The sequence below is a fragment of the Olea europaea genome, chromosome 8 (genome assembly GCF_002742605.1).
Source record: "Olea europaea var. sylvestris chromosome 8, O_europaea_v1, whole genome shotgun sequence".
In the NCBI taxonomy this organism is placed as follows: domain Eukaryota; kingdom Viridiplantae; phylum Streptophyta; class Magnoliopsida; order Lamiales; family Oleaceae; genus Olea; species Olea europaea.
In genome coordinates, this window is record NC_036244.1 from 14,759,419 (window position 1) to 14,787,238 (window position 27,820).

The 27,820-nt window shown below is 35.8% G+C and overlaps 1 protein-coding gene across 1 annotated transcript; it reads left to right on the forward strand.

Annotated features, from left to right (window-relative positions):
- Positions 1-5,512: 5,512 nt before the first annotated feature.
- On the forward strand, positions 5,513-6,568 carry LOC111398335. Its single transcript, XM_023025251.1, has 2 exons — positions 5,513-5,884; positions 6,044-6,568. The coding sequence occupies exons 1-2, from the start codon at positions 5,513-5,515 to the stop codon at positions 6,566-6,568; spliced, it is 897 nt and encodes a 298-aa protein (XP_022881019.1).
- The last annotated feature ends 21,252 nt before the right edge of the window (positions 6,569-27,820 follow it).

Consider the following 27,820-nt stretch of genomic DNA (forward strand, 5'->3'; position numbering starts at 1 on the left):
TGTTGTCATCTTTTCTTTTGCTTTCTATATAACCTTTGTAACGAGCTTTTGGCCGGTGACTCCCAAACCAGTTGGCCTTGGGGCACCAGATTTTGAGATATCCTTAAAGGCTTACTTGCTCAAGTCATAAATGTTTGGAAAGGTGTCATATTTTCATAATCTATTTTTATGCCCCTTTATTATTTTTCTAGACATTTGGTCTCTGGAATCAATTTCCAAATTAAGACTTTCTCCTAGTCTTCATCTTAGTTGTTTAGGCAATCCACACAGCGTAATTAATGCACGGAGCCCCCACTTATCTCAATGTTCCCCTATAATTGTTAAACTGTCTCCAAACTATGCATTAAGGCATTTTGGTTTATGGATTTACATTATGGCTAAATCTAGTCGAGGTTTTCTAGTTTCTTCTGCTTTATTCAAACCCAATCACTCACTGACATGTATGGTATGAGTGACGTGCATATGGAATGTCAAGTACTACCCCAACAAGTATCAGTTAATTAAATTCTGCACTATATTCACAATTCCTAACACATATCTATTCCAATAATCACATCATTGCTGGCAAGGCTATCAAACCCACACAGGCATGCAATGAACCAAATACAGCATATTAATGCAATGGTCACTCGTCAAGCACACAATGTTCAACCAGTGTCAAAGAATTGATAAATTGTGATCGTTTCAAAAAAAAAAAAAACTTACATTACATGCCGATAATTGTATTTTCAAAAGGGTCACGTTCAAAATATGCCACCCCAAACTTATACATTACATTGCCTTCAATGTGAAAAATAAATGTTTCGAAAGACATATTTTGAAGACAAGTGCAAATTAGAGTTAGCAAATGAGTGAAATAAAACTCCCTTGATCACTGTGGTGGTGGCGATGCCTGGTAGCTAGGTCCTGCGGTTTCGTTGCCCAATGGATGTGAGAAATGAACCAAAATCTGCCCTTATAGACCCGACTGCTAGACTTGCTCTGCCTGCATGACTTTCATCATGCTACTCTATGCTCTAACTTTGCCCTCCATGCGATGCAGTCGGTCCCCTAGTGTCGTTCACTCTTATTTGTATTCCATCCACTCTTCTCACATATATGCTCAGCCGCTCGTTCATGGTTTCCATTTTCCTCCTTGCTGATTGGGCCTCCTGATATGCAAACTGTGCCATGTTTTGAATAGCATTGATATCACGTCGGGCTGTTTGCATGTCAGTCGTCAAAGTCCCTAGAGCTTGCTGGATTCCCTCTATATCGCAGCTGGTTCTTGTGAGAGTTGTAAACATTTGACATAGTACCTGTGTATCAGCTCCCATCTGTGGTAGTGGTGGCACCGCCTGGGCATCTCAGCATCATCGTGTCCCTGGCCCTGTGTAGCCTGCTACTATCTTCTTCACTCTCTCTTGTTCATCTCGATGTCTTATCTGAGCTTGTTCCTGAGCCTCAAATGTAGTACGCTTTATTAGAGGGCTAGGTTTTTTTGGTACCTGCAGCTCGGCATATGCCGTTGATGAGGCTGGGAAAGACCAAAGTGGTACGCCGATCCGGCCAGGTGCCCAATGTCTGGATTTGATTGTAGATAAGGGTGGTGAGGTCTATTTTACAACCCCAAACCAGATGATAAATGAACCCTGCTATTTGATCAGAAAATGTGGTTATGTGTGATGTGGGCTCGATGTTGTGGCACATGAAGAGCCATAGAATGGCTATGGATGGTGCGAGTTCTATTTGATACCACTCAGCAGTCGCTAGGGGCCATGCATGTTACCTTCCCAACAAAACCTCAGCTACTTCAAGCCAGTTGAATTCGGTGGGGATGGGTGATAAGTGTATTTTATACACTTATTTGGCGCATTAAAATAGCAATATTTGGTAGCTCTTTCAACAAATTATATCCTAAATTGTTTGATTTTATGTTAAATAGGTAATTCTATAAATGAAAAGGGAATCAAAGGAAGGAAGCAACAAAAAAAAAAAAAAAAATAAACAAAAAAAAAAAAAAAAGTTGGAAAGAGTTTAAAACAGTATATTTTTCTTGCATATAAGAGTAAGGTTTTAGATGAATTATTTCAATACCATATCAAAGTGAGCAAATATTTCTAACTTTGAGTCTCGTCGATACTCATTCATAAAAAAATGTGCGCATGATAAGTCTTTCATGGAAAAATAGTACTTGTTTTTGAAGATAATTTAAATAAAAAAAAAAAAAATCAACAAAGAAATGACAAATTCCAAAACACGAGGACTAAATTGGCTATTGGATGCAAAGTTTGGAGATCAAATTTTATAGTTTGGAAACTGAAGGACTTGAAGAAAATAAAGGATTCAATGGGCTTAATTTGTGGACTTTTGTTTTGATCCAAATTAAAAAAAAAAAAGTGGGGTTTCCAACATGAATATATATACATAGAAGACGACTGCTTTCTGCAGAGATTGCTGAAAGAGATACATACACCTACAGAAACACTTTCGGCAGTGAGAGGAAAAAGTTAGAAAAGTGGGCTGCAATATTATATTTTAACACATACGCACGAAGAGAGACGAAGGCGGGGATACGCACAGGAGAAAAGAGGAGGCTGCTACCTTATACATTAATATATCTCATGCGTGGAAATAAAGGACAGAACACGTAGAAGAGAAGAAGCATAGCAGTCAAGACACACGCAGGCAGAGAAAGAAAAAAAAGGTGTTAGAATTAGAGACCAAAAAAAAAATATATTATACACACACAGAATCTGCCGAAAATAGAACGAGCTGCTTGCCGGAAATGGAACGAGCTGCCTGCTGGAATTTTATAAGCACCAGAAATGCAGCCAACCTGGTGGAATCAAACACACACTGGGCAGTTGTTTTGGGGAAAGAAAACACAGAAACCTATTGAGATTTTAAGGCAGAAAATAGGGCTGATTTTGAAGGAAAAAAGGCAGATTTCAATTTGTCAACGTTAACCAAGTTCCGTCAAAGTTTGGTGATGTCTTTTAACTTTTGCGTGTTTAATTTTGACAATTTGCTTGTCTAATTTTTTTATATTGTTAGGATATGATGAACCCTTGTTACGAATTTTTGGGTTAAATAATTAAATTGACGTTAAATTTGTTTGAATTCTTGGATGTTTATTATGATTTAACTTGCTTTTCAATTAGTTGGTTATTAATTAAATTGTTTGTGAATTTTATCATATCATCATCGAGAGAGGTAATAAAATTGTTAGCATATATTAATAAATATTGTGACGTTCGATAAATGATAGAAATATACCTTTATGCTTCACATGGTTGTTAAAGATGTTATAGCTCGTTTAATGCATTTATCATGTTCGCATCTTCCATCGAGAGATAGGAAGGTTACATGAGGGGAATAAATTTGATAACTATCGAGAGAGGTTTTCAGTTAAAATAGGAACATTGACCAACAATCATGATTTCAAATTGTCAATTTAAATTTTGAACTAAAAATTGAGTAGCGAGGGGGATTCCACATCTTAGCAATACTTCTCGCGAATTTGATAAATTCACTTTGCTTTCAATTTAGTTGCTAGATTTTTGCTAGATTTAATATTATTTAGTCACAACTTGCTTTTACTATTTGATTAACGGTATTATTAATTTTAACTGGATCAAACACATAGTCATCGTGGGTTCGAAACTCTACACACTATTATATTACTGGTTCACGATCCCGTCCACTTGCGGGTAATCAATCGAACAAGTTTTTGACACCGTTGCCGGGGACTATAATTTTTGACTAGTTTTAGTTAATTTTAACTTTAATCTGAATTTTTTTTTTATATTTTTAGTTTATTTCATTAATTTAGAAAATTTTTACAGTGCTTCTTGCTTTTTTTTTTGGACTTTATGTGTGAAGTTAAGAACTGGTGATCTTGTTCAATTTGACCCAGAAATCGAACGAACATTCAAATTTCGAAGAAGATAGCAACTTAAAACACACCAAAAATAGAAAGAGGAAGACATGGCAAACGAAAATCCGAATCAAATAGCCATCGGGGCTAATATAGGAGTAGCACAACCGAATATCACTGCAACCAATGAAAATGCAAGGCTCATGGGAGAGTATATGGTTCTATCAGTGGTGGAAAGCCAATCCAGTATCGTATATCAGAACTTTCACCTGAGAATAGATGTCATCAACATGTTCCAAAATGCGCTACAATTTTTTGGAATAGCTATAGAGAATCCTAACGCTCATATATCAAGATTTCTAGACGTGTGCAACAACTGAATATCCGAAAATTTCAAGCGAAACAATTAGACTAAGACTTTTCCCATACACATTGAGGGATTCATCAAGGGACTGGTTAGACACTTGCCCACTCCAGAGCATCACAACATGGAACCAATTGAGTCAGAAATTTCTCAGTAAATATTTCCCATCGAAAAGGATTGCAAAGTTAAGGGACGAGATCACTACTTTTCAGCAAATGGACTCAGAATGCTATTCAGAGGCTTGGGAACAATACAAGGGTTTACTTCGCCAGTGTCCGCAACACGGGTTGCAGAAATGGCTTCAAGTGCAATACTTCTACATTGGTTTGAACTCGATTAGCAGGGCTAACGTAGACTCTGCGTATGATGGTTCTATCACAAAAAGAACTGCGGACCCGGTCTACCAAATCATGGAGGATTTGGCATTTACCAATGCACTTTGGCCTACTGAAAGAATGAGTGGAAAGAAAGCTGCTGGGGTATTCAAAGTTGATTTTTTAACAACATTTTCGGCACAATTGGCATCATTGGCACAAAAGGTAGATCAAATGAATATAGCCCAGACAATGGGATCGAAATGCAAACATTATGGAGGGAACTACGAGAGTGTTGATTGTAACGTAGGATCTCCTTTTCTTCAGACGGTGAAAGACGTGAACTACATTCAGAATTTTCAAAGACAACAACACAATCCAAATCCTAACACATATTACCCAAGATGGAGAAATTACCCAGGTTTTCAATGGAGTAATATGCAGGGAGCTCAGATCGCGCCACAATAGACCGTACCACCCGAATTTCAGCAGAATGAGAAGAAGTCTTCGCTAGAAGATTTTATGACTAAGTTAGCATAAATATCCACTTAACACATCCAGAGAACGGATAAGAGCTTGCAAGTTCAGGGTACTGCCATAAAAAATTTGGATAATCAAATGGGACAAATAGCCCAGGCACTTTCAGAGAAACTACTAGGAACATTACCTAGTGACACAGAAACAAACCCTAAGGAGCATTGCAAGGCTATAATTACTCGTAGCAGGGTACAACTACCTGAAATAAATGTGAAAAGGCCAGTTGCTACACAAGAGAAGGTACCTACTAGAGTTGAGGAGCATTGGGAAGAATCTACACCAAACAAAGAACAAGAAGAAATACCAGAGGATCCAAAGGTTAAGGAACCCGCTCCTACCAAAGAAATGGTTCAACCACTCCCATTTCCAAATAGGCTACAGAAGCATAAGCTGGACAAGCAATTTTCGAAGTTTCTTGAGGTCTTCAAAAAGCTGTAGATGAATATACCATTTGTGGATGTATTTGCACAAATGCCTAGCTATGCAAAATTTATGAAAAAAATACTCACAAATAAGAAGAAGTTGGAGGATTTGGGGACATTGATGCTGAATGAAGAATGCAGTGCCATCTTACAGAATGAAGTGCCACCTAAACTAAAGGACCCAGTGAGTTTTACTATCTCTTGCACTATTGGTAACATGAAATTTGATAAAGTTCTCTGTGATTTAGGTGCTAGTATTAAGCTCATGCCTTATTCTATTTTTAGAAAATTGAACTTGGGAGAGGTGAAGGCAACATCGATCTCATTGCAGTTGGCAGATAGGTCCATAAAATTTCTCATGGGAATTATTGAAGACATATTGGTCAAGGTCAATAAATTTATTTATCCTGCGAATTTCGTCATTCTAGATATGACTGAAGAGGATAAAGACGTGCCATTGATATTGGGAAGACCATTCCTTGCAACGTGTCGAGCATTAATAGATGTTCAAAAAGGACAATTGATGCTGTGATTAAATGATGAGTAGGTTACATTCAATGTTTTCAGTGCTATTAAGTATCCTATAGAATCAGATAGTTGTCTGCGCATTGATATGGTGGATTTGACTGTGGAAGAGACTTTCATTCTTGAGCATCCTCAAGACCACTTGGAGAATCTTCTTGTGTACTCACGAGATAAAACGTCAACGATTGAAGAAGTAAGTCAGATTGCATACATTATGAAATCGGCTCCACCCATCAGGAGAATACAGTTTGAGGAACTTGGTTCAGGACCAAGTAAACCACTGCCTTCTGTTCAGAAAGTACCAATTCTTGAGCTCAAGCAATTGCCATCACATCTGAGGTATGCATATTTAGGAGAGTCGTCTACACTCGCTGTGATTATTGCAAACGAGATGACAGAGTTGGAAGAGCAGAGATTACTAAGGGTCTTGACGGAATACAAAATAGCCATTGGGTGGTCTATAGCAAACATAAGAGGAATTAGTCCATCGATATGCATGCACAAAATCTTGATGGAAGAAGAGTATAAGCCAATAGTGGAAAATTAGCGCAGATTGAACCCCACCATGAAGGACGTTGTGCGAGCAAAGATATTGAAACTCCTTGATGCAGGCATCATCTATCCGATTTCTGACAGCAAGTGGGTTAGTCCAATCCATGTTGTTCCGAAGAAAGGAGGTATTACAATAGTAAAGAATTAGAACAATGAGCTAATACCAACAAGACCAGTCACTGGATGGAGAGTATGCATAGACTACAGAAAACTGAACAGTGCAACTAGAAAAGATCACTTTCCTTTGGCCTTTATCGATCAGATATTGGAAAGACTGGCTTGACATTCACACTACTATTTCTTGAATGGGTATTCGGGTTACAATTAGATTGCAGTAGCTCCAAAAGATTAGGAGAAGACTACATTTACATGCCCTTATGGTACTTTTGCATACAGAAAGATGTCATGCGAGTTGTGTAATCCCCCTGCCACATTTCAGTGATACATGATGGCAATCTTTTTAGATATGGTGGAGAAAATTATTGAAGTCTTCATGGATGAATTTTCAGTGTTTGGTTCATCCTTTGAAAATTATCTCTCAAATTTGGGAATGGTTTTACAGCATTGTAAGGAAACAAATTTGGTGCTAAACTGGGAGAAGTGTCACTTCATGGTGCAGGAAGAAATAGTACTTGGGCACAAAATTTCAACAGATGGTATCGAAGTGGATAAAGCAAAGATTCAGGTGATAGAGAAGCTTCCTCCACCAACTTCAGTTAAGGGAATACGTAGCTTCCTCGGCCATGCAGGGTTCTACAGGAGGTTTATTAAGGATTTCTCTAAAATCACAATACCGCTCTGTAACTTGCTTGAAAAGGACAAGCCATTCAACTTTTCTGAAGAGTGTTTGACAGCTTTCAACACTCTGAAAGAAAAGTTAATTTCTGCACCAATTATAACTATACCAGATTGGGACCTGCTATTCGAACTGATGTGCGATGCTAGTGATTATGCAGTGGGGGCAGCATTGGATCAAAGAGAGAATAAAATTCTCCATATTATCTACTACGCAAGCAAGAAGTTGACAAAGGCACAGCTGAATTATGCGACCACAAAAAAGGAGCTATTGGCCATAGTGTTTGCCTTTGATAAATTCAGATCATATCTCATGGGATAGAAGGTTATTGTCTACACAGATCATGCAGTCCTGAAATATCTAATGTCTAAGAAGGATGCAAAGCCTAAGTTGACTCGGTGGATACTCCTCCTTCAAGAGTTTGATTTGAAGATCCGAGACAAAAAGGATCTGAAAATGTGGTAGCAGACCATCTTTCAAGACTTGAACAAGCATAACAGAAAGACAAGAGCAATATAAAGGATTCTTTCCCAAATGAACGTATCTTTGCAGTTGAGAGTGGGCCATGGTATGCGGACATAGTAAATTACTTGGCGTGTAATGTGCTTTTACCCGAGTTTACACACTACCAAAGGAAGAAGTTCTTTTCAGAGCTGAAATATTATCATTGGGAGGATCCCAACTTATACAGGAGGGATGCTGATCAAATAATCCGACGATGTGTACCAAATGAAAAGGTCTCTAACATTCTGGAGCATTACCACTCTTCTGCTTATGCTAGGCATTTTGGGTAGTCTAAGATAGCAGCGAAGGTTTTACAATCAGGGTTTTATTAGCCGTCGCTTTTTAAGGATGCACATGAATATGTGAAACACTGTGATCAATGCCAATGTACATGGACGATCTTCAAAAAGAATGAGATGCCTTTGAATTCGATTCTGGAAGTGGAGCTCTTTGATGTTTGGGGGATCGATTTTATGGGACCATTTCCTTCTTCTTATAAAAATCAGTACATGTTCGTGGTAGTTGACTATGTATTGAAATGGGTAGAAGTAGTAGCAGCACCAACTAATGATGCTCGAGTGGTTGTGAATTTTTTGAAGAAGAACATATTCTCGCGCTTTGGCACCGCTCGAACTATCATCAACAATGGTGGAAAACATTTTTGCAATAGGCTTTTGGAATCAGTATTAACAAAATATGGGATGAAACATCGAGTTGCTACACCTTATCACCCCCAAACAAGTGGCCAGGGAGAAGTGTCAAATAGGGAGCTAAAGAGAATTCTCGAGAAGACGGTGAATAGCTTAAGAACTGATTGGTCACGAAAAGTTGATGATGCATTATGAGCATATAGGACTGCCTACAAAACACCAATAGGCATGTCACCATATCGCCTTGTATTTGGAAAAGACTGTCACCTTGCAGCGGAATTGGAGTATCGAGCATACTGGGCAGTAAAATAATTAAACATGGACCTAACAGCAGCTAGTAATAAGAGGATGCTATAGTTAAATGAGTTGGATGAATTTCGGATGGATGCCTATGAGAATGCAAAATTGTATAAGGAGATGACAAAGAAATTGCATGATAAGTACATCCAGAGGCGTGAGTTCACTCTAGGTCAACAAGTATTGTTGTTCAATTCTAAGTTGAAACTTTTACTGGAAAATTGTGCTCTAGATGGTCTGGTCCATTCACAGTTGTTCAAGTCTTTCCACATGGGGCAGTTGAAGTGACTCAAGAGACAAAAGGAACCTTCAAAGTAAATGGGCAGCGGTTGAAAGTATATTGGGGTGGTGACTTTGATAAAGAGAAGTCACTCACCCAACTTCACGACCCAAAATGATCAATCTGACAGTCTAGTTAAAGACTATAAATTAAGCGCTTATTGGGAGGCAACCCAATCTTCTAACCCTTTTATTTATTTTGTTTTATGCATCTCATAGCATATAGATTTGTTTTGATTACTGGGTTGCATTAGATTTAGATACGTTTTAATTTGTAGGGTATCACCATCCTTAATACTCCCCTTAAACCATTTAATGTATTGTTGGTATTTTGATTGTTTGGGCTAAGTAACACATGTTTTAGGTTATTTTAATTTTAATATTTGATTTGAATTGCTATATGTAGAAACATGATGTCGCGGAACACTCCAACCAACATAAACCAAGGGACAAGTATAATGGAAAATTTGCCTAGTCGTCACACATAGGGCCTCACACATTCAACAAAAAAAAAAAAAAATTGGGGAGTACCTTCTTCCTTTTCTTCCCTACCCTTTTATGTGCTTAGCTATACTTTATGACATTGAGGACAATGTCGATTTTAAGTTTGGGGGTGAAAAAAAAATTCGTATATTTTTTATGATTTTGTGTGTTTGTTTTAGCTAAATAAAAAATTTAAAATTAAAAAACAGAAAAAAAGAAAAAAAATATATATTTTATGAACTGTGGATATGTTGGGATTTAGTGTTAATTTATGAATTGTGATATGTTGCATGTTAGACTGATTGAAATTTCACATTGCAAAACTTGATATTATATGGGTACAAAAATTGAGTTTGACATTGTGATGAAATGAGTTGTTTCATGCTCTTAATATGTTGATTTAGTTGGACATAGATGCTTTACCCAAACTATACTAAACTAATTATCCTTAGACCAAATTTAGCAAAGTTTGGAGTGATTTTACTATTGTAGGAAGATACGGATGTGGCTAGGGATTCCTTGTGTGAAAAAAAAATGTGTGGATTGTCTGAGATAAACATGATAAAAATGGGTGAAAGTCTTGAGTTGGAGGTCAGTTTTCTTGAATAAGTGTATGATAAGGGGCATTGCACTAATCAAGACATATATTTTAAAATTTAAAACATCTCTTTGAAACCTGTGACTCGAGCAATTAAGTCTGCAAGGGTATCTTAAAATTTGGTGCCCTAAAGTCGTCTGACTTGAGAGTCATCGACCTAAAACTTGCTACAGGGGTCATTTAGAAAGCAATCAAAGATGAAGTTGCCCTTAAACAAAAAATTTAAAAATTATTCTCTTCGAAACCTTTTTTATTCGAGTTATTAAGCCTGTAAGGGTATCTTAAAATCTGGTGCCCTAAAGTCATCTGACTTGGAAGTCATCGACCTAAAGCCTGTTACATGGGTCATTTAGAAAATTTAAGGGAGAGAATGTAAAAAATAAAATAAAATACATAATAAAAAATACTTTCAAAAATCAGAAAAAGCAAGTGCATGAAAAAAAGCAAAAGCACTAAATGCCTTGGTTAAGCATCAACACTTGTTCGAGGGAATTTGATTTTCGATGAAAGATAATTAGCTTAGTTCAGTCTTGGCAGTCAAAGCAATCAAATAATTGGAGAATCCTTGTTCATCGAAGTGTTGACCTGCAATCAGTAACGTCTTCCTAAATTTGAGAGTGTGAGGATAGTAATGAAAAATTTAACCTTAGATTACATACTGAGAAAAGAGTGAAAAAGAATAAGTTTGGGGGTGTGAATCTTACGAGAGATGAAATGATATATTTGACCATAGAGGGTCGGGAATTAGAACAACATATGAAGTCATTAATGTTTACTTAATTCTTCACACACACACGTTGATTTTGCATTGAAAAAGTGGATATTGGTTTGGTGTTGTGACTTTGAATCGGTTTGTGAATTTAATATTGTGATCTCAAATTCTGAATTTAAAGGCTAGATTGTCCAACCAATTATACTTGCATGCTTGTGTGTTGTTATTATTTAGGTTATAATTTTGTTTGAGGACAAACAAATGTTTAAGTTTGTGGGTGTTTGATAAGTGTATTTTATACACTTATTCGGCGCATTAAAATAGCAATATTTGGTAGTTTTTCGACAAATTATATCCTAATTTTTTTTTTATTTTATGTTAAATAGGTAATTCTATAAATGAAAAGGGAATCGAAGGAAGGAAGCAAAAAAAAAAAAAAAAAATCAGCAAAGAAATGACAAATTCCAAAACACGAGGACTAAATTGGCTATTGGATACAAAGTTTGGAGATCAAATTTCATAGTTTGGAAACTGAAGGACTTGAAGAAAATAAAGGATTCAATGGGCCTAATTTGTGGACTTTTGTTTTGATCCAAATTTAAAAAAAAAGGGGGGGGGGTTTCCAGCATGAATATATATACATAGAAGACGGCAGCTTTCTGCGGAGATACGTTCGGCAGTGAAAGGAAAAAGTTAGAAAAGTGGGTTGCAATATTATATTTTAACACATACGCACGAAGAGAGACGAAGGTGGGGACACGCACAGGAGAAAAGAGGAGGCTGCTACCTTATACATTAATACATCTCATGCGTGGAAATAGAGGATAGAACACAGAGGAGAAGAAGCATAGCAGTCAAGACACACGCATGTAGAGAAAGAAAAAAGAAGTGTCAAAATTAGGGACCAAAAAAATATATTATACACATACAGAATCTGCCGAAAATAGAACGAGTTGCCTGCTAGAATTTTATAAGCACCAAAAACCTAGCCAACCTGGTGGAATCAAACACTTTGGGCAGTTGTTTTGGGGAAAGAAAACACAGAAACCTGTTGAAACTTTAAGGCAGAAATAGGGCTGATTTTGAAGGAAAAAAAGGCAGATTTCAATTTGTCAACGTTAACCACGTTCCGTCAAAGTTTGGTGATGTTTTTTAACTTTTGCGTGTTTAATTTCGACAATATGTTTGGCTAATTTTTTTTATATTGCTAAGATATGATGAACCCTTGTTTCGAATTTTTGGGTTGAATAATTAAATTGATGTTAAACTTGTTCGAATTCTTGATTGTTTATTATGATTTAACTTGCTTTTCAATTACTTGGCCATTAATTGAATTGTTTGTGAATTTTATTATCATCGAGAGAGGTAATAAGATTGTTAGCACATATTAATAAATATTGTGAGGTTCGATAAATGATAGAAATATACCTTTATGCTTCACATGGTTGTTAAATATGTTCTAGCTCGTTTAATACATTTATCATATTCGCATCTTCCATCGAGAGATATGAATGTTACATGAGGGGAATATATTTGATAACTATCGAGAGAGGTTTTCAATTAAAATAGGAACATTGACCAACAAGCATGATTTCAAATTGTCAATTTAAATTTTGAAGTAGTAAGGGGGATTCCACATCTTAGCAATAATTCTCACAAATTTGATAAATTTTCACTTTGCTTTCAATTTAGTTGCTAGATTTTTGCTAGATTTAATATTATTTAGTCACAACATGCTTTTGCTATTCGATTGAGGGTATTATTAATTTTGATTGGATCAAACACATGGTCATCGTGGGTTCGACACTCTACACACTATTATATTACTGGTTCACGATCCCGTCCACTTGCGAGTAATCAATCAAACAATGGGAACCACATTCTCCGTGTTCAACTGATAATAATTATGGATAACTTTCGAGGAGAACGTAATCCATTTTCCTCGCACCCATGTCTGATGTATGTGCTCTGAACCTGGGGTATCGATTTCATTGTTGAAATTTGCATAAAATTCTTGGACGAGATCTCATAAACTGGCTGAGGTCTCTTTACCACTTTTCCTAACCACAAATATGGACCAAGTTCACAAATTCAAACCCCGGGGAATCTTCAAATTTAACTGGTCTTTCAGGGTTCATTGTCCAGTGGCGTATGATATTCTCATACTGGGCAATAGTTTCGGCACTGAAGAACCTTTGTAAATTCCGTTCGAGCTCTCTAGTTTTTGCAGTTTCGGATGATGAACCGACTTTTTCTTTACCCTTCGAGTTCTTTTCGGCGGCATCCTACAAAAATAAGACTTCGAATGTCAAAACCATAGAATGCAATGAAAAATGCATGTCAAAAACATGAAAGTTGATTATAGATGCACGAATCCCCAAAACTCACTCCTAGATGCATGTGTAACATGACAATGTGCATTATTCCATATATGATGGTCAAGATAGTAGAAATATTATGCCAATAGGAAAAAACTCAGAAAATTAGGCCAAAACATGCACATTATCAAATTTTGGCCCATGACTGAGTGCGCACTTTCGACCCCAGGCATCATTGGGAATTATCGAAATTTTCTCGAACAATCTCCAGGCATATGGAAGTATTCAACGAGGTCTAGCACATACTCAAATTCCAAATCAATTAGATTTCATTTGGTGTGTCAAATTATGTGCCAAAGTGGGTAACGTGAGGTGCCGTGACCTTTGTGTTGCAAAATGGATATAGATGTTTTCTATTTCAATTAACGTGGAAATTCATCACAATGTGTTGGCCACCAGGTTTGTCAATCATTACTCATGCAAAAAGCACCAAATTGCACACAAATTTTCACTGAGGCATTTCATCAAACACATTATGAGAATTTTGAAGTTCTCACTACTTTGGTGTATAAAGCTTCCTAAACTAGCATCCAATGTCACAAAAAAATCACAAACATGGCATAGCATTCAATATTCACCAATTGTTGGAAAATTAGAAAATTCAAGCCTTCCAATTCTAAGTAAAAATTTAGGGCTTAGAGAATTGTAACTTGAACTTGGTGTTAATGTGGGTGAATTAGTTACCCTCCAATTCTTGATAATGTGATGAACTTGTGTGTTGGTTGTGTGAATATGGGTAGAAATCGTGCCCTATGACTTGAGTAAGGTGTGTGTTTGGGTGTGTTGGGCGAGAGAGATGAACGGAGAGGAGTGGTCATTGAATGGCCAAGTTACAGGTTAAAAACCCGTAACTAGTAATATCATGTGGCCGCATGGTGTTAATCCATGAGGTCACATGGCTTTGAAAAAAAATTTCGTTTTGTTTGCGGTCAGTGTACATGCGATCGCATGGGCACTTAGTCTATGCGACCGTATAGACTAATTTATATATATATATAAAATAAAATGAAACAAAATAAAGTAAAAATTTGATTTCCCCCAAAAACACGACCTCAACCAAACTTTGAACTCTCAATCACACATTGGCCCTTAAATTTTTTTGAAAATGACCTTTTGTCTGGAAATGCGTGAATTATACCCCTAATCACCCAAAACCACTTCAAGTTTACCGAACATGTGCCCCATTGATGTGGGATTCATGTGAAGGGTGCTTAGACTCTATTGACATGCATGGATGATCGATGACCTAACTAATCATGTAAACATGAAATCAAAATTTCCTAAGCTACTGCAAACGAAGATAAGATAAATTAAAGGATACAATGGGTTGCCTCCGCCCAGCGCTAGTTTATAGTCGATAGCTCGACTTTCCCACTTTTGCTTCAATTGGGCATTCTAAGTTGAACGGTGGACTTTTGCTTGGAGATGTCCCCGCCCCAGTAGTGTTTCAACATTTTTCTATTAACTGTGAATGTTCCTTTTGTTTTATGGCTGACCTATATAGCTCCATATGGCAGAACTTTAGTGACAGTGTAAGGGCCCGACCACTTTGATCTTAATTTTCCAGGGAAAAGCTTGAACCTCGGGTTATATAACAGGACTTTCTACCCTACTTCAAATTCTCGTCTTTAAATGTGTAGATCATGCCACTTTTTGGTGCGTTCTTTGATAAGTTTCGAGTTTTCATATGCTTCCATTCTGAATTCATTTAACTCATTGAGCTGCAGTAAATACTTTTCACTAGCGGCTTTCAAATCCATGTTCAACTGTTTCATAGCCCAATATGCCCCGCGTTCTATTTTCAGTGGAATGTGGTACGCTTTTCCAAAGACTAGGTAGAATGGAGACGTGCATATCGGTGTCTTGAATGCTGTCCTATATGCCCATAATGTATCGTCCAACTTTTTTGACCAGTCTTTTCAAGAGAAATTTATTGTGACATCTAATATTCTCTTCAACTGCCATTGGACACTTCGACTTGCTGACAGGTTTGTGGATGATAAGGGGTTGCTACTTGGTATTTAACCTCATATTTACTCAATAATTGCTTGAATTGGCGATTACAAAAATGTTTGCCCCCGTCACTAATTATTGCCCGCGATGTGCCATATCTGGTAAAGATATATTTCTTCAAGAACCAAATTACCATTTTCACGTCATTCGTTGGCAATGCAGCTTCCACCCATTTTGACATATAATCAACTGCTACCAAGATGTACTGATTTGAAAACGATGAGGAAAACAGTCCCATAAAATCAATTCCCTAGACGTTAAATATTTCTACTTCCAATATGCTGTTCAGTGGCATCTCATTCCTTCTTGAGATGTTCCTAGTGCATTGACATCTATCACACCTCTTAATAAATAAAAAAAAGGTCTCTGAACAATGTAGGCCAATAGAACCCTGACTGTAAAATCTTAGCTGCAGTCTTTGAAGCTCCGAAATATCCCGCATAGGCAGATGAATGACAATGCTCAAGAATTTCAGGTACTTCATCTTCAGATATACATCTTCTCACAATCTGATTAGCCCCTCGCCTATAAAGAATAAGATCTTCCCAAAAATAATATTTCAGCTCGGTAAAGAACTTCTTCTTCTGGTGACTCGAGTAATCTTGTGGTGGGATTGACCTAGCCAAATAATTGACTATATCTGCTTACCATAGGGCTTCTTCTGCACTGAACATCTGCTCATCAAGAAAAATTTCATTGATTTCCATTGACGCTTCTAGTTCTTTTTGTTCTAATCTCGATAGGTGATCTGCTACCACATTTTTACTACCCTTCTTATCCCTAATTTCAATGTCGAACTCTTGCAACAGTAATACCCAACGGATTAACCTCGGCTTGGCATCATTCTTTGTCACTAGATACTTCAATGCAGCGTGATCTGTGTAGACTATGACCTTAGACCCCACGAAATATGATCAGAATTTGTCAAAGGCATAGACCACCGCCAAGAGCTCATTCTCAGTGGTCACGTAGTTGATCTGGGCATCATTCAATGTTCGGCTTGCGTAATCTATTACATGGAAAATCTTGTTCTGTCGCTGCCCCAATATTGCACCTACGACATGATCACTGGCATCGGACATTAACTTAAAAGGTAACTCCCAATCAGGTGCTACAATTATCGACGCCGATGTGAGTTTCTCCTTTAAAGAGTTGAAAGTTGTCAGACATTCTTCATTAAATTCAAAGGGCACGTTTTTCATTAACAGGTTGCAGAGGGGTTTGGTGATTTTTGAAAAATCCTTTATGAATCTCCTGTAGAATCTAGCATGCCCCAAGAAGCTGCGAACCCCTTTTACTGACGTTGGTGGTAGTAACTTTTCAATAACCCGAATCTTTGCTTTGTCCACCTCAATCCCTTTTGCTAAGACCCGTTGCCCAAGTATGATCCCCTCTTACACCATGAAGTGGCATTTTTCCTAGTTTAATACTAAATTGGTTTCCCTGTAACTTTGTAATACCAGATTCAAGTGTTCCAAACACTCGTCAAACGAAGACCCGAAGACCGAGAAGTCATCTATAAATATCTCAATAAAATTTCTACCATGTCTGAGAAAATTGCCATCATACAACGTTGAAAAGTGGCAAGAGCGTTGCAAAGGCCGAAAGGCATCCTTCAGTATGCGAAAGTATCGTAAGGGCACGTGAATGTAGTTTTCTTTTGATCGTCTGGTGCCATTGGTATCTGATTGTAACCTGAATACCCATCGAAGAAGCAATAATGTGAGTGGCCTGTCAATCTCTCCAGCATTTGGTCCATAAATGGAAGGAAAAAGTTATTTTTCCTTGTTGCTGCATTGAGTTTGCGGTAATCAATGTAAACTCTCCATCATGTGACTGTTCTGGTAGGTATCAACTCATTCTTCTCATTGGGCACTACTGTTATTCCTCCTTTTTTTGGTACCACCTGAACTGGGCTAGTCTATACACCTTTTGATATCAGATAGATGATTTCAGCATCAAGAAGTTTGAATACCTCTACTCTGACCACTTCTTTCATATTTGGGTTCAACCTTCGCTGACTTTCTATGGTTGGCCATAAATTCTCTTCCATGAGAATCTTATGTATGCACAGTGATGGGCTGATCCCTTTGATATCTGCTATATTCCACCTAATTGTTGTCTTATTCTTCATGAGTACCTTAAGCAGTTCCTCTTCTTCCACTTCGCTGACTGTATTTGAAATGATCACAGAGAGTGTACAGGATTCTCCCAAGTAAGTATATCTGAGGTCTGGTGGTAACTGCTTGAGTTCTAATTTTGGTGGCTACTGAATGGATGGTAGTGGTTTTGTAGGTCCTATTCCAAGCTCTTCAAAATGCCTTCTGCGCGTATAAGGTAAGTTGGTATCCAGAAACCTTGCACAAGTTTCCATCTCCATTGAATCAGAGAGTTTGCAAGCTTCATATGTATCTGATGGGTTGTGTAGCAAAAAGGAGTCTTGGATCACCGTATCAATCACGTCGATTTGACAACAGCTACATGTCTCTGTAGGTAGTTTCATTGCCTTGAAAACATTAAACGAGATCTGCTATTCTCCCAGTCTCAATATTAGTTGCCTATGCTGAACGTCGATCAAGGCTCTTCCTGTTATCAAAAATGGTCTGTTGAGTATTAATGGAATATCCTTGTCTTCTTCCATGTCCAAGATTAGGAAATTCGCAGGTAATATGAATTTTTCCACCTTGACAAACACATCTTCAATTATTCTCCTGGGATGTGTTAACGATCTGTCAGCCAGTTGTAGCATTATAGTAGTCGCCTTAACCTCTCCCAAGCCAAGTTTCCTGAAAATAGATAGAGGTATTAAATTAATACTTGCGCCAAGATCACACAAAACTTTATCAAAATGAACTTCACTAATAGTGCAAGGAACAGTAAAACTCCGTGAATCTTTCAATTTTGGTGGGAGCTTTTTTTGAATTCTGGCGATGCATTCCTCTGTTAGCATTACTGTTTCGTGATCCCCGAGCTTGTGTTTATTTGATAGTATGTCCTTCAGGAACTTTGCGTAGCTAGACATTTGGAATAATGCATCAGCGAGTAGGATGTTGATGTGGAGTTTCTTAAAAACTTCAAGAAATTTCTTGTATTACTGCTCTAACTTCTGTTTTTTTAGCCTTTGTGGAAAAGGTATGGGAGGCTCGTGAGGGTTAACGGTTGCTTTACTCTGTATTTTACCCAGTCTTTCAGCTGGGGAAAGATTCCTCCATCTATTTATCATGCTCTATAGGTTCTTCTATCGTTGGAAAATCTGCTTCTTCATTTACACCCGGCCTTTTTACATGGATTTCTGGTAGCTACTTTCCAGTTCGAGCTGTAATTGCCTTAGCATGCTCCTTTGAGTTTATTTTCGTATTACTCGGTAGACTGCCTAGTGCTCTGCCGGGCAAAGTAACTGTCATCTGTCCCATCCGAGTTTCTAAATTTTTTATAGCTGCACTCTGGTCTTGAAGAGTGGCTTCAATTTTCCTTATGAATTGATTGTTAGCTTCCATATACTGATTAGTCTTCTCCATGAATTTACCAAATGTCTCTTCCAATTGAGGCTTTTTCTCAGACTGTTGATATTGACCCTGCGGTTTATTCTGGTTTTGATTGCTCCAAGAGAAATTCGGGTGCTTTCTCCAACTTGAATTGTATGTTTCCCCATAGGTGTTGTTTTGCTGCCGATGTCTCCATTGAGTAAAATCTGTCTGCTCTACTCTTTGTGCCAAAATTGGACATTCTGTTGTTACATGTTCTAGCTCCACATTCTTCACAACTGGTATTCTTCAACTGTGCTGCGGTGGTTGATTGTGTCATGTTTTCTACCTTGTGAAATAATGAATCAATTTTTGCTGACAAAGCTGAATAAACATCCACTTCATAAACCCACGGTGTCTTTTTCTGAACTGCTCGTTCCGATGTCCACATAGTTGAAGTGGTAGCCATAGTCTCGAAAAGTTTCAGTGTGTCATCAATTGTCTTTGTGGACAGTGATCCGTTTGATGATGAGTCAACCATGCTTTTAAAGGCTGGAAGTAATCCTGCATAGAAGTATTGGACCTAAAGTCCATTGCTAATCCCATGGTGTGGACATTTTCGCAGCATATTCTTGAACCGATTCCAGGCTTCATCGATATTCTCCAAGTTGCCTTGTCGTGCTTGAGCTTTGCAATCTTAGTAGGTGGGAAGAACTCAGTGCAGAACTTCTTGGTTAGATTATTCCATGTGGTGATGCTTGCGACTGGTTGTGAATTCAGCCATTCAATTACCTTGTTGAGCAGTGTATGTGAGAAAAACCTTAATCTTATTGCATCGTCTGAGATTCCTTAATATTTGAAGTGCTAACACATCTCCAGAAAACAAGAAACATGTGTATGTGGATTTTCTTCGGTCCTTCCGTAGAATTGATGGCCATTTTGAAATAATTGTATCACATTAGTCTTCAATTGGAAGTTTGGCAATCCAAACGGTGGATACAAGATACTTGACTGGCTTTGAATTATCTGAGGGGTCATAAAATCTCCCATGAGCATACTTCCTTCGTCGCTGCCCCTTCTTCATTGACCTGGAAAATCAGATTATTCTGCACGTTAGCCATTTGTTGATGTGCCTCTCTGTTTTCTCGCTGCCTTCGATGGAAAGTTCGTTCAATTTCTGGATCAGTTGGTGTCAATTCTCCATCAACAGATCTTAGTATGCAAATCTACGAGAAGAGTTAATATGAGTGCTTAGATGTTAAAATGAAATAATAACTAGAACAAACCAAAATGAAATTAAGTGAAATAAAACACAACAAAATAATAGGAAACGTAAATATGGATGTCCAAATTAGTACCAGTATAGATAAAATTAAAAGGATACTCAATCCTCGACAACGGCGCTAAAAGCTTGTTCACAAAATATTTTCTTTCAATTTAATTCACCGCAAGTGTACAGTTTGTTAACAAGTAATAAAGTGGAATGTTAAGTTCCGAGTATCGTCCCACAGAGATTGAGTAGTTCAATTCTAACTATTTTAGCCTTAACTGAAATAAATTTGTCAAAACAGGAATTTATTATTAGAAAAACCCTAATTTAGTAAAATCCTAATTATGCAAACTTGAAGATTGGAATGAACTCAGTATGCAAAACGATATTTTAATGAATTAAAATGCAAATTATGTGTTTAGAATGTGAATTGGTTGTATTCAATGAAAATTAAAAGCACTAGGATCACGAATTCCCATGCAATGATCAATCTTAACCTTATTTCACAAAATGACGACACGATTGAATTATTGACGAATCAATGCTCCTAAATCTATTCAACACTCTCTCTCAAGATGTATTGAACCTATTCTTATACACCACCGACCTATATCTCCATGACAAATGTATATATAAGAATGCATGTAACTTTATGAACATCTAAAGATTCACGCGAAGCATAGGGGTATATCTCTATCCCTTATCGGACCCTACGACGATTTATACCATGTCTAATTTATTTCTCTTCTCTCCAACAGATGAAATAAACCACCAAACATCACATAATTACGTGCACTTAATTATGGATGAAAATTATTGTATATAAATCATTCAAACATCCAATACGTGTTTATTGTCAAATTGAAAACTAAAAATTAAAGAAATCACATCATATAGTATATCGATCTCCTAGTACATGAAAATTCTAGCCTATCATGGAGAAAATTACTGAATACATGATAAGTTGATGAAAAAGCATCACTGGTTTATGAAATTGCTTGAAATCTTGATAATCTTTGTGTAAATCCTCGTTAATTCTGCTTAAAATCCTCTTCAAGATGTGGTTTCTTGCCTCCTAATGTGTTCTCCTCCGAAATATGATGGTTCTAGGTTTTTATATTCCATCCCAGTCAAGTTCCAAATGAATTATAATGCAAAAAGGAAACTGCAGAATCACGATAGAAATTGACACCATGCCGCCGCATGGTTATCAACCATGCGGTCGCATGGTTTGATCTATTTCTTTGGTTTGAGTTTCGGATGGGGGTTGTGCGGTTGCATATGGTCTTAAACATTTTGTTTTGTGTCGTTTTAGTCCTCAAATTCAATCTTCTTATTTCCTGACCTCTTTTCTTTGACTCTTTTGTTCCATCTGCTCATGTTGACCTTCAATTGGTACTTGGCACTCTCAATTTTTCGATTACTCCTTTGGCTCATCTTTTTGATATTTGAACTTTGGTCCTTGAACTATCACTTTGATTCATTTTGGTCCTTTTTCCTTCTTTTTCTCATGAGTTCTATCAAGTCCATCAAAAAACCCTATAATCCAAGAATCAAGCGAATTTAGGTCACATTTCATACACTTTGCTCGTATTTTGTTTATGTTTGTGAGTTATATAAGTGCATAAAAATGCACTTATTATTGTTTCACAAGTTAGATTAATTAAACAATTACAGATTTAATATTTAACTTAGCTATAGATTGAAACGCATGATAAACTAATTGATCCTTTTAGTAATCAAACATAACAATCATGAAGTTAAGCATAGAAGAATATTCAATACTGAAAATATAAATTAAACAATGAAAATTAGATAGATCTCACAATTGAAAACGATTCCAAAGCTTCAATATCCTTCGACCAAGAGATGAAGTTTAGCAATACATCAATAATCTTGAGCACAAATAGATAAAAATAGGGTTGGAGGCGTTCTCTTGGTTTTGGATGAGATTTGAGGTATATATATCATGTACAATATATGTTTCCATAAGAATTTCAATCAGAAAAAGAAATCAGATTTTTCTCGTCCCAATTGACATGGGCCGTCGCTCGGGCAAAATTTGGGCAGTCGCTCAAGCATGGCTTTTGGCTTCGGTAATTGATTTTTGGTGTTGGACAGTCACCCCAGATTTTATAACTGGGTTGTCGTCCAGGCAAAATTTCTTCCAAAAGTTGTATTTTAGTCCCTAATTCAATTTTTTATTTTTTTAAATCGTTTCTCTTGCAATTTCAACCCTTCAACTTCTAATTGCGTCCAATTGATCCTGCAACATCTTTAATCTTCATTCCATTGCTTGTCTCATCTAGAGATTATTTGCAATTTGGTCCCTGAACTTTCAATTTCTTCCATTTAAGTCATTTTTCGCTCTTTTTTTCTATTCTATGTCATGATCATCCAAATGCAACCTAAATCACAATATAAGAGTACTTAGCACATTTAGGTGTTAATTAATCATAAAAATGCAAGAATTAATGGATGTAAATTACAACATTTCATGTCTTATCACTCTGGAAATTATTTGAATTTACTACTTAGTGAAATTCAATAGTATCTTTTGTTTGGTTGCTTGTAGTTGGACTTTAAACTTGGAAAAAACATTTGTTCTTTGTTCTTCTCCTCATTTACAGAAATAGAGGTTTCATAGGAATTTCAATGTACTGTCAATAACTAATTTTTTTTTAATGTTTATTGATTTTACCTATTTTCCTGTTTTTAGTTTTGGATGGTTTTGAGATCTCGTGATGTATAATACAAATGTGATACCTGGGAAGACCAGTGTTCCAAATTTAATTGGTAGAAAGTAAAGAAGGGGGATCGTCTGATAGGGATAGTTCAGGATGAAAATGTATTTTATGGATGTGGATATTAATTTATCGCTTCGTAGATATTTTTTGCAGTCGGAAGTATTGAGAAAGCTAAAAGTAGCAAAGGCAGAGGCTAGAGGGGTAGTACATTTTTTCCTTTTTGAATTTTCTGTAGTACTTTTGCGGGTAAGAACCTCACCTAGAAACTCCACGGTTTCATTTTAGTCTGTTGGTCAATTCACAACTTGGATAGTTGATTTTTTCAATTTTATTCTGTCATTTCCCTTACCTCCTCTTACTCCATCTCTTTATTTGTCTTTACTGTGTTCTCTTATTTTCTTTTTCTAGAAAAGTATACATTTATTTGAATTTGTTGCTTCGATTTAGTTCCCTTTCTCTCTTTCATTTGTTTACATGCTTTGTTTGACATTGATGTGGCATCTTTTATTTTAACATATAAACGAAGACATTTATGTCATTTCATGATGGTTTTGAGTCTATAGACAAATGTATATTAGCTTATGTGTTGAGCATTGAAGGATAAGAGAGTGGTCTTTATTTTTTAAACACATTGATGCAATTAAAGTCTTGTTGTAATCTTGTCATTCTGTATATACATTCGTACGATGGACCTATTTTTTTTTCCTTTAGTTTACTGATTTGGTTTTTGTTCTACATTATCCTTGTGGGAATTGTTTTCACAGTGGTGGGTGTGGAGTATGGTTCTGTTAATAGACATTATGGACACGTTTCTTGAAGTAAATGATCAGTCTGATTGTCTTCTATTTTCTATTTTTTTAAAACATAGTTAGATAAATTTCTTCTTGTTACTCATTTCTTACTATCCCCTTTGGTCCATAGATCTGCTATCTGATCATTTTTCCCACTGTAGCTATTTTTTGAGAGTGCAAATTCTTACGGGTACCAAACGGGGGCTCAGTAAGTTTTGTCACAATTTTGTCACTTCAGTTAATTCTGCAGTTTTATTGATTGTTATTTCTTTTTAGTTTGTTTATATTATTTTCTTATTCAACTTTGCGAATTTCTCCAGTGAGATTTCACCAGTGCAAATTCTTATGGGTACCAAATAGGGGCCTAGTAAATTTTAACTTCGTCTTGAGATTCAAACCTCACTCTTTTTTTTTTTTTTCCCTGAAACAAAAATAAAAATAAAAATAAAAAAAGGAGCCCATCTGGTGTATATGTTTGATGTTTTATTCAGACTAGATGTATATTGCACCTTGTTGTAGTTTAAAGATTACGTATACGTGCAACCATTACTTAGTGGACCTGGGGATGTCATAATGTTGTAACTGTGGTGAACAATCACTCTGCATTTCTCATGGTTGTTCATTTTCTCTACGATTTATTGTTTCATACCATAGCATTTACATTCCCTTGGCAATCTCTGCTCTAGCTTTTGTGACAAGGTTAGTTCAAAGAGAAGACATCTCATTGGAAAATATTAATACCTCCCCAAAACCTAAAGACGTAGAAATCACAAAATTATCAGATAGCAACACTGATATTAAAGCGCACCAAGATATTTCTTCTGTGGATATGAATTCTCGAGGCTTTATGCCATGCAAATTCCTTATTTGTTCATCAAATTTCAATAAGATGCATTTATATGCACATGTTCACTGTCAACTTCCAATAATATTGACCAATATTTGCTTGATATATTTTATTGATTGGTGTCCTCAAGATTGGGTCATATTACATATATTTCGATTGGACGCAGTTTATGTAACAATTCCAATGCTGTTTACTTAGCTAAAAGATTTCAGCATGGTTTTGAATCCATAAATACAGGAATGATTACTATAATTATAAATAACTTTAACTTGGAAAATGAGAAAACTCTTCAACATTTTACTTCTAGAATTGAATTTCAGAACTCGTAAAATCATCTGCAAGAACTTTTGATGAACAAGTTATTCTTTTACATTTATGAGACAGTAAAGTGTATAACTAAAAGTTGTGTAGCATATGGAGAAGGAGAAGGAGAAGGAGAAGTTCAAAGATAAATAAGCTTCTATAAAAGCCTTAGAGCAATGAAATATAAATCCAACCAAATAATAGATAATTACTATTTATAGACTTGTTATATTTACCTAAATTTTTTTTACTAAGAATAATAAGATATTTTGTAATGCAAAAAAAAAAAAAAAAAAAAAAAAAAATTTTTAGATGGACCAACTTTCGCGAATTTGCAAGTTAGTGTGCAAATGTTTCAGTGTCTATCAGAAAAGTTACCCTCGCGTGTTTTATCTATATGATGGTTTATTTTTGAAAAAACATCATTCAGTTCTATTTCCATGCTCTTCACTCTATCTTAATTCATGCTCACTTTTACCTTGTTTTATATTTTGTATTAAAACTCGATGCTCTGTATTTTATGGAAGATCATTTATCTTATAGCTAACTGATTGGAGTCTAATATAATCCTGTTTCATTAGGACTTGTAACTTTTTCATGAGGCTAAGCTTGTCTTCTTATCTTATGCTATGGATTTTAGATTACTGATGGACCAACTTTCGCGAATTTGCAAGTTAGTGTGCAAATGTTTCAGTATCTATCAGAAAAGTTACCCTCGCGTGTTTTATCTATATGATGGTTTATTTTTGAAAAAACATCATTCAGCTCTATTTCCATGCTCTTCACTCTATCTTAATTCATGCTCACTTTTACCTTGTTTTATATTTTGTATTAAAACTCGATGCTCTGTATTTTATGGAAGATCATTTATCTTATAGCTAACTGATTGGAGTCTAATATAATCCTGTTTCATTAGGACTTGTAACTTTTTCATGAGGCTAAGCTTGTCTTCTTATCTTATGCTATGGATTTTAGATTACTCTGTCAAGTTATAATCCTGCTCTGAATTGGTCTCTAAGAACTCGTTGGACCATGAACATTGGCAAAGATGTTCACTTCTGAGACATGGTTTTGGATTTCATGTCAGCTCATGGTCTTAAATAAGAAGGGGGACACGAGAAGATCAAACTCTTATCAGTAGATATTATGAAATGAGGTTGGTCCTAGGTTTGTGGTACAGTAAGGATGAAAGATGGTGACTAAGCTGAATAAAGCCAGAAGATTAGATTATACACTTCATCAGTTTGGTACAATCAAGTTGGTCCTAGGCATCTGGTGTAGTACGTAATTAGTTTTACACTAACGTTGCCTTAAAAAAAACACAAGTCGCGCATTGCACAGGCATAAAACTAGTATATTCAAAAGAAATGAAATGTTGCATACTATAAATATTTATTTTTAGAAGTTCTTGTAAGTCATGTGACAGAGGTTTTTTTTATTTTATTTTATTTTATTTTTACAAATCCAGTTTAATCATTAGTCGAGTTTGGCGGTTACCTAAGGCATTGACTCAAGGAGCCTAGGCATTTGAATCGAAATCAAACTTTCTAAATTGAAATCTAATGTTCCTATTCGATTCCCAAAAAACAAATCAGGAACCGGAATTGAGAATTAAAAACCGAATGGGTTTGGTTCGAATCTTGGTCCCTGAACCAGAACCTGCATTGCACAGGCATAAAACTAGTATATTCAAAAGAAATGAAATGTTGCATACTATAAATATTTATTTTTAGAAGTTCTTGTAAGTCATGTGACAGAGGTTTTTTTTATTTTATTTTTACAAATCTAGTTTAATCATTAGTCGAGTTTGGCGGTTACCTAAGGCATTGACTCAAGGAGCCTAGGCATTTGAATCGAAATCAAACTTTCTAAATTGAAATCTAATGTTCCTATTCGATTCCCAAAAAACAAATCAGGAACCGGAATTGAGAATTAAAAACCGAATGGGTTTGGTTCGAATCTTGGTCCCTGAACCAGAACCATGGGTACTCAAATGAAATCTATTATTTTTATATTTTTTATATACAATTTATAAGTTGGGTAAAAACCCTAATTTGGTAGTAATTAGTCTAAATTGTAGACTCTACCCCCTAAAAAATCAAGATTGACCCCTACTTTTTTGCTTCTCGAGTCACATCAAATTATTGCATTTTCGAGATTAGGACATGTTAATTTTTGTAATTTAGGCTTTTATGAAGCAAAAGTTCAAGATATGTATTGGTGTAAATTGATGAATCAAATATTTCATTTTTTTTTTTTATCATTCGAGCCTTTTACTTTTTGCATTATTTATAAATTTAAGTGATCTTTCCTGTTTGGCCCCCATTAATTTTAATTCTATTACATTTCATTTTTCTATCTCTTATTTTCAATCACATAATCATCCATAAAATAATATTACACGTAAATCGAAAATTTTTCCTTCTTTTTAACCACTTATTAAAAAAGAAGAAGCAATATTCCGCCCATTTTCATTTCCACAAAATGGGGGCCAAACGGGGGACTTAATTTTATTTTAATAAAACGTTGTAATTGAACTTAATATATTCATAATTTGGGCCGTTTTATACCTTTTTAGTTATCTTGATCTCATAGTTCTCCTTTGAAATATATTTTTTCTTTTTTATTCTACTAATAGAACAAGTTCAATATGTGGATTGCAATTTCTTGATACTATATAATTATATATCTAATTAATATTTTTTTATGTAAATTTATTTTAAGAGTAGAAGAATTTAAGCATTGTCCATAATTAAATGATAGGTTATAGCATGCGTCACTCAAGGATCGAATAATATTTATCAAGAAAAAATTTCTTCTCAAACTGTAATTTAATTTTTAATGTCTTCATTTTTTTTTTTCTCTTTTCGTGATTTTTAGTCTCCACAATTTTGTTTCTTGAGAATTTTTTAGAAAAATTTTCTCCTTTGCAAAAATATTGTTGAGTAGTAGCCTGTTAGATATATGTACTGGAATGACATATATGAAAATGATTATTAAATATATTACAAAACATATTATGGGTATAACCAAATCGGAACCAGAACTGACGATTCGAGTTTGGTTCTAAAAATTACAAGGACCCGAATAATCTCATTTATGAAATAATCGAAGT

Coding starts and splice junctions, on each gene's coding strand:
- LOC111398335 (XM_023025251.1), top strand. CDS start 5,513: ATGAATATACCATTTGTGGATGTATTTGCACAAATGCCTAGCTATGCA. Junction 5,885..6,043: donor TTGAAGACATATTGGTCAAG/GTCAATAAATTT, acceptor AATGATGAGTAG/GTTACATTCAATGTTTTCAG.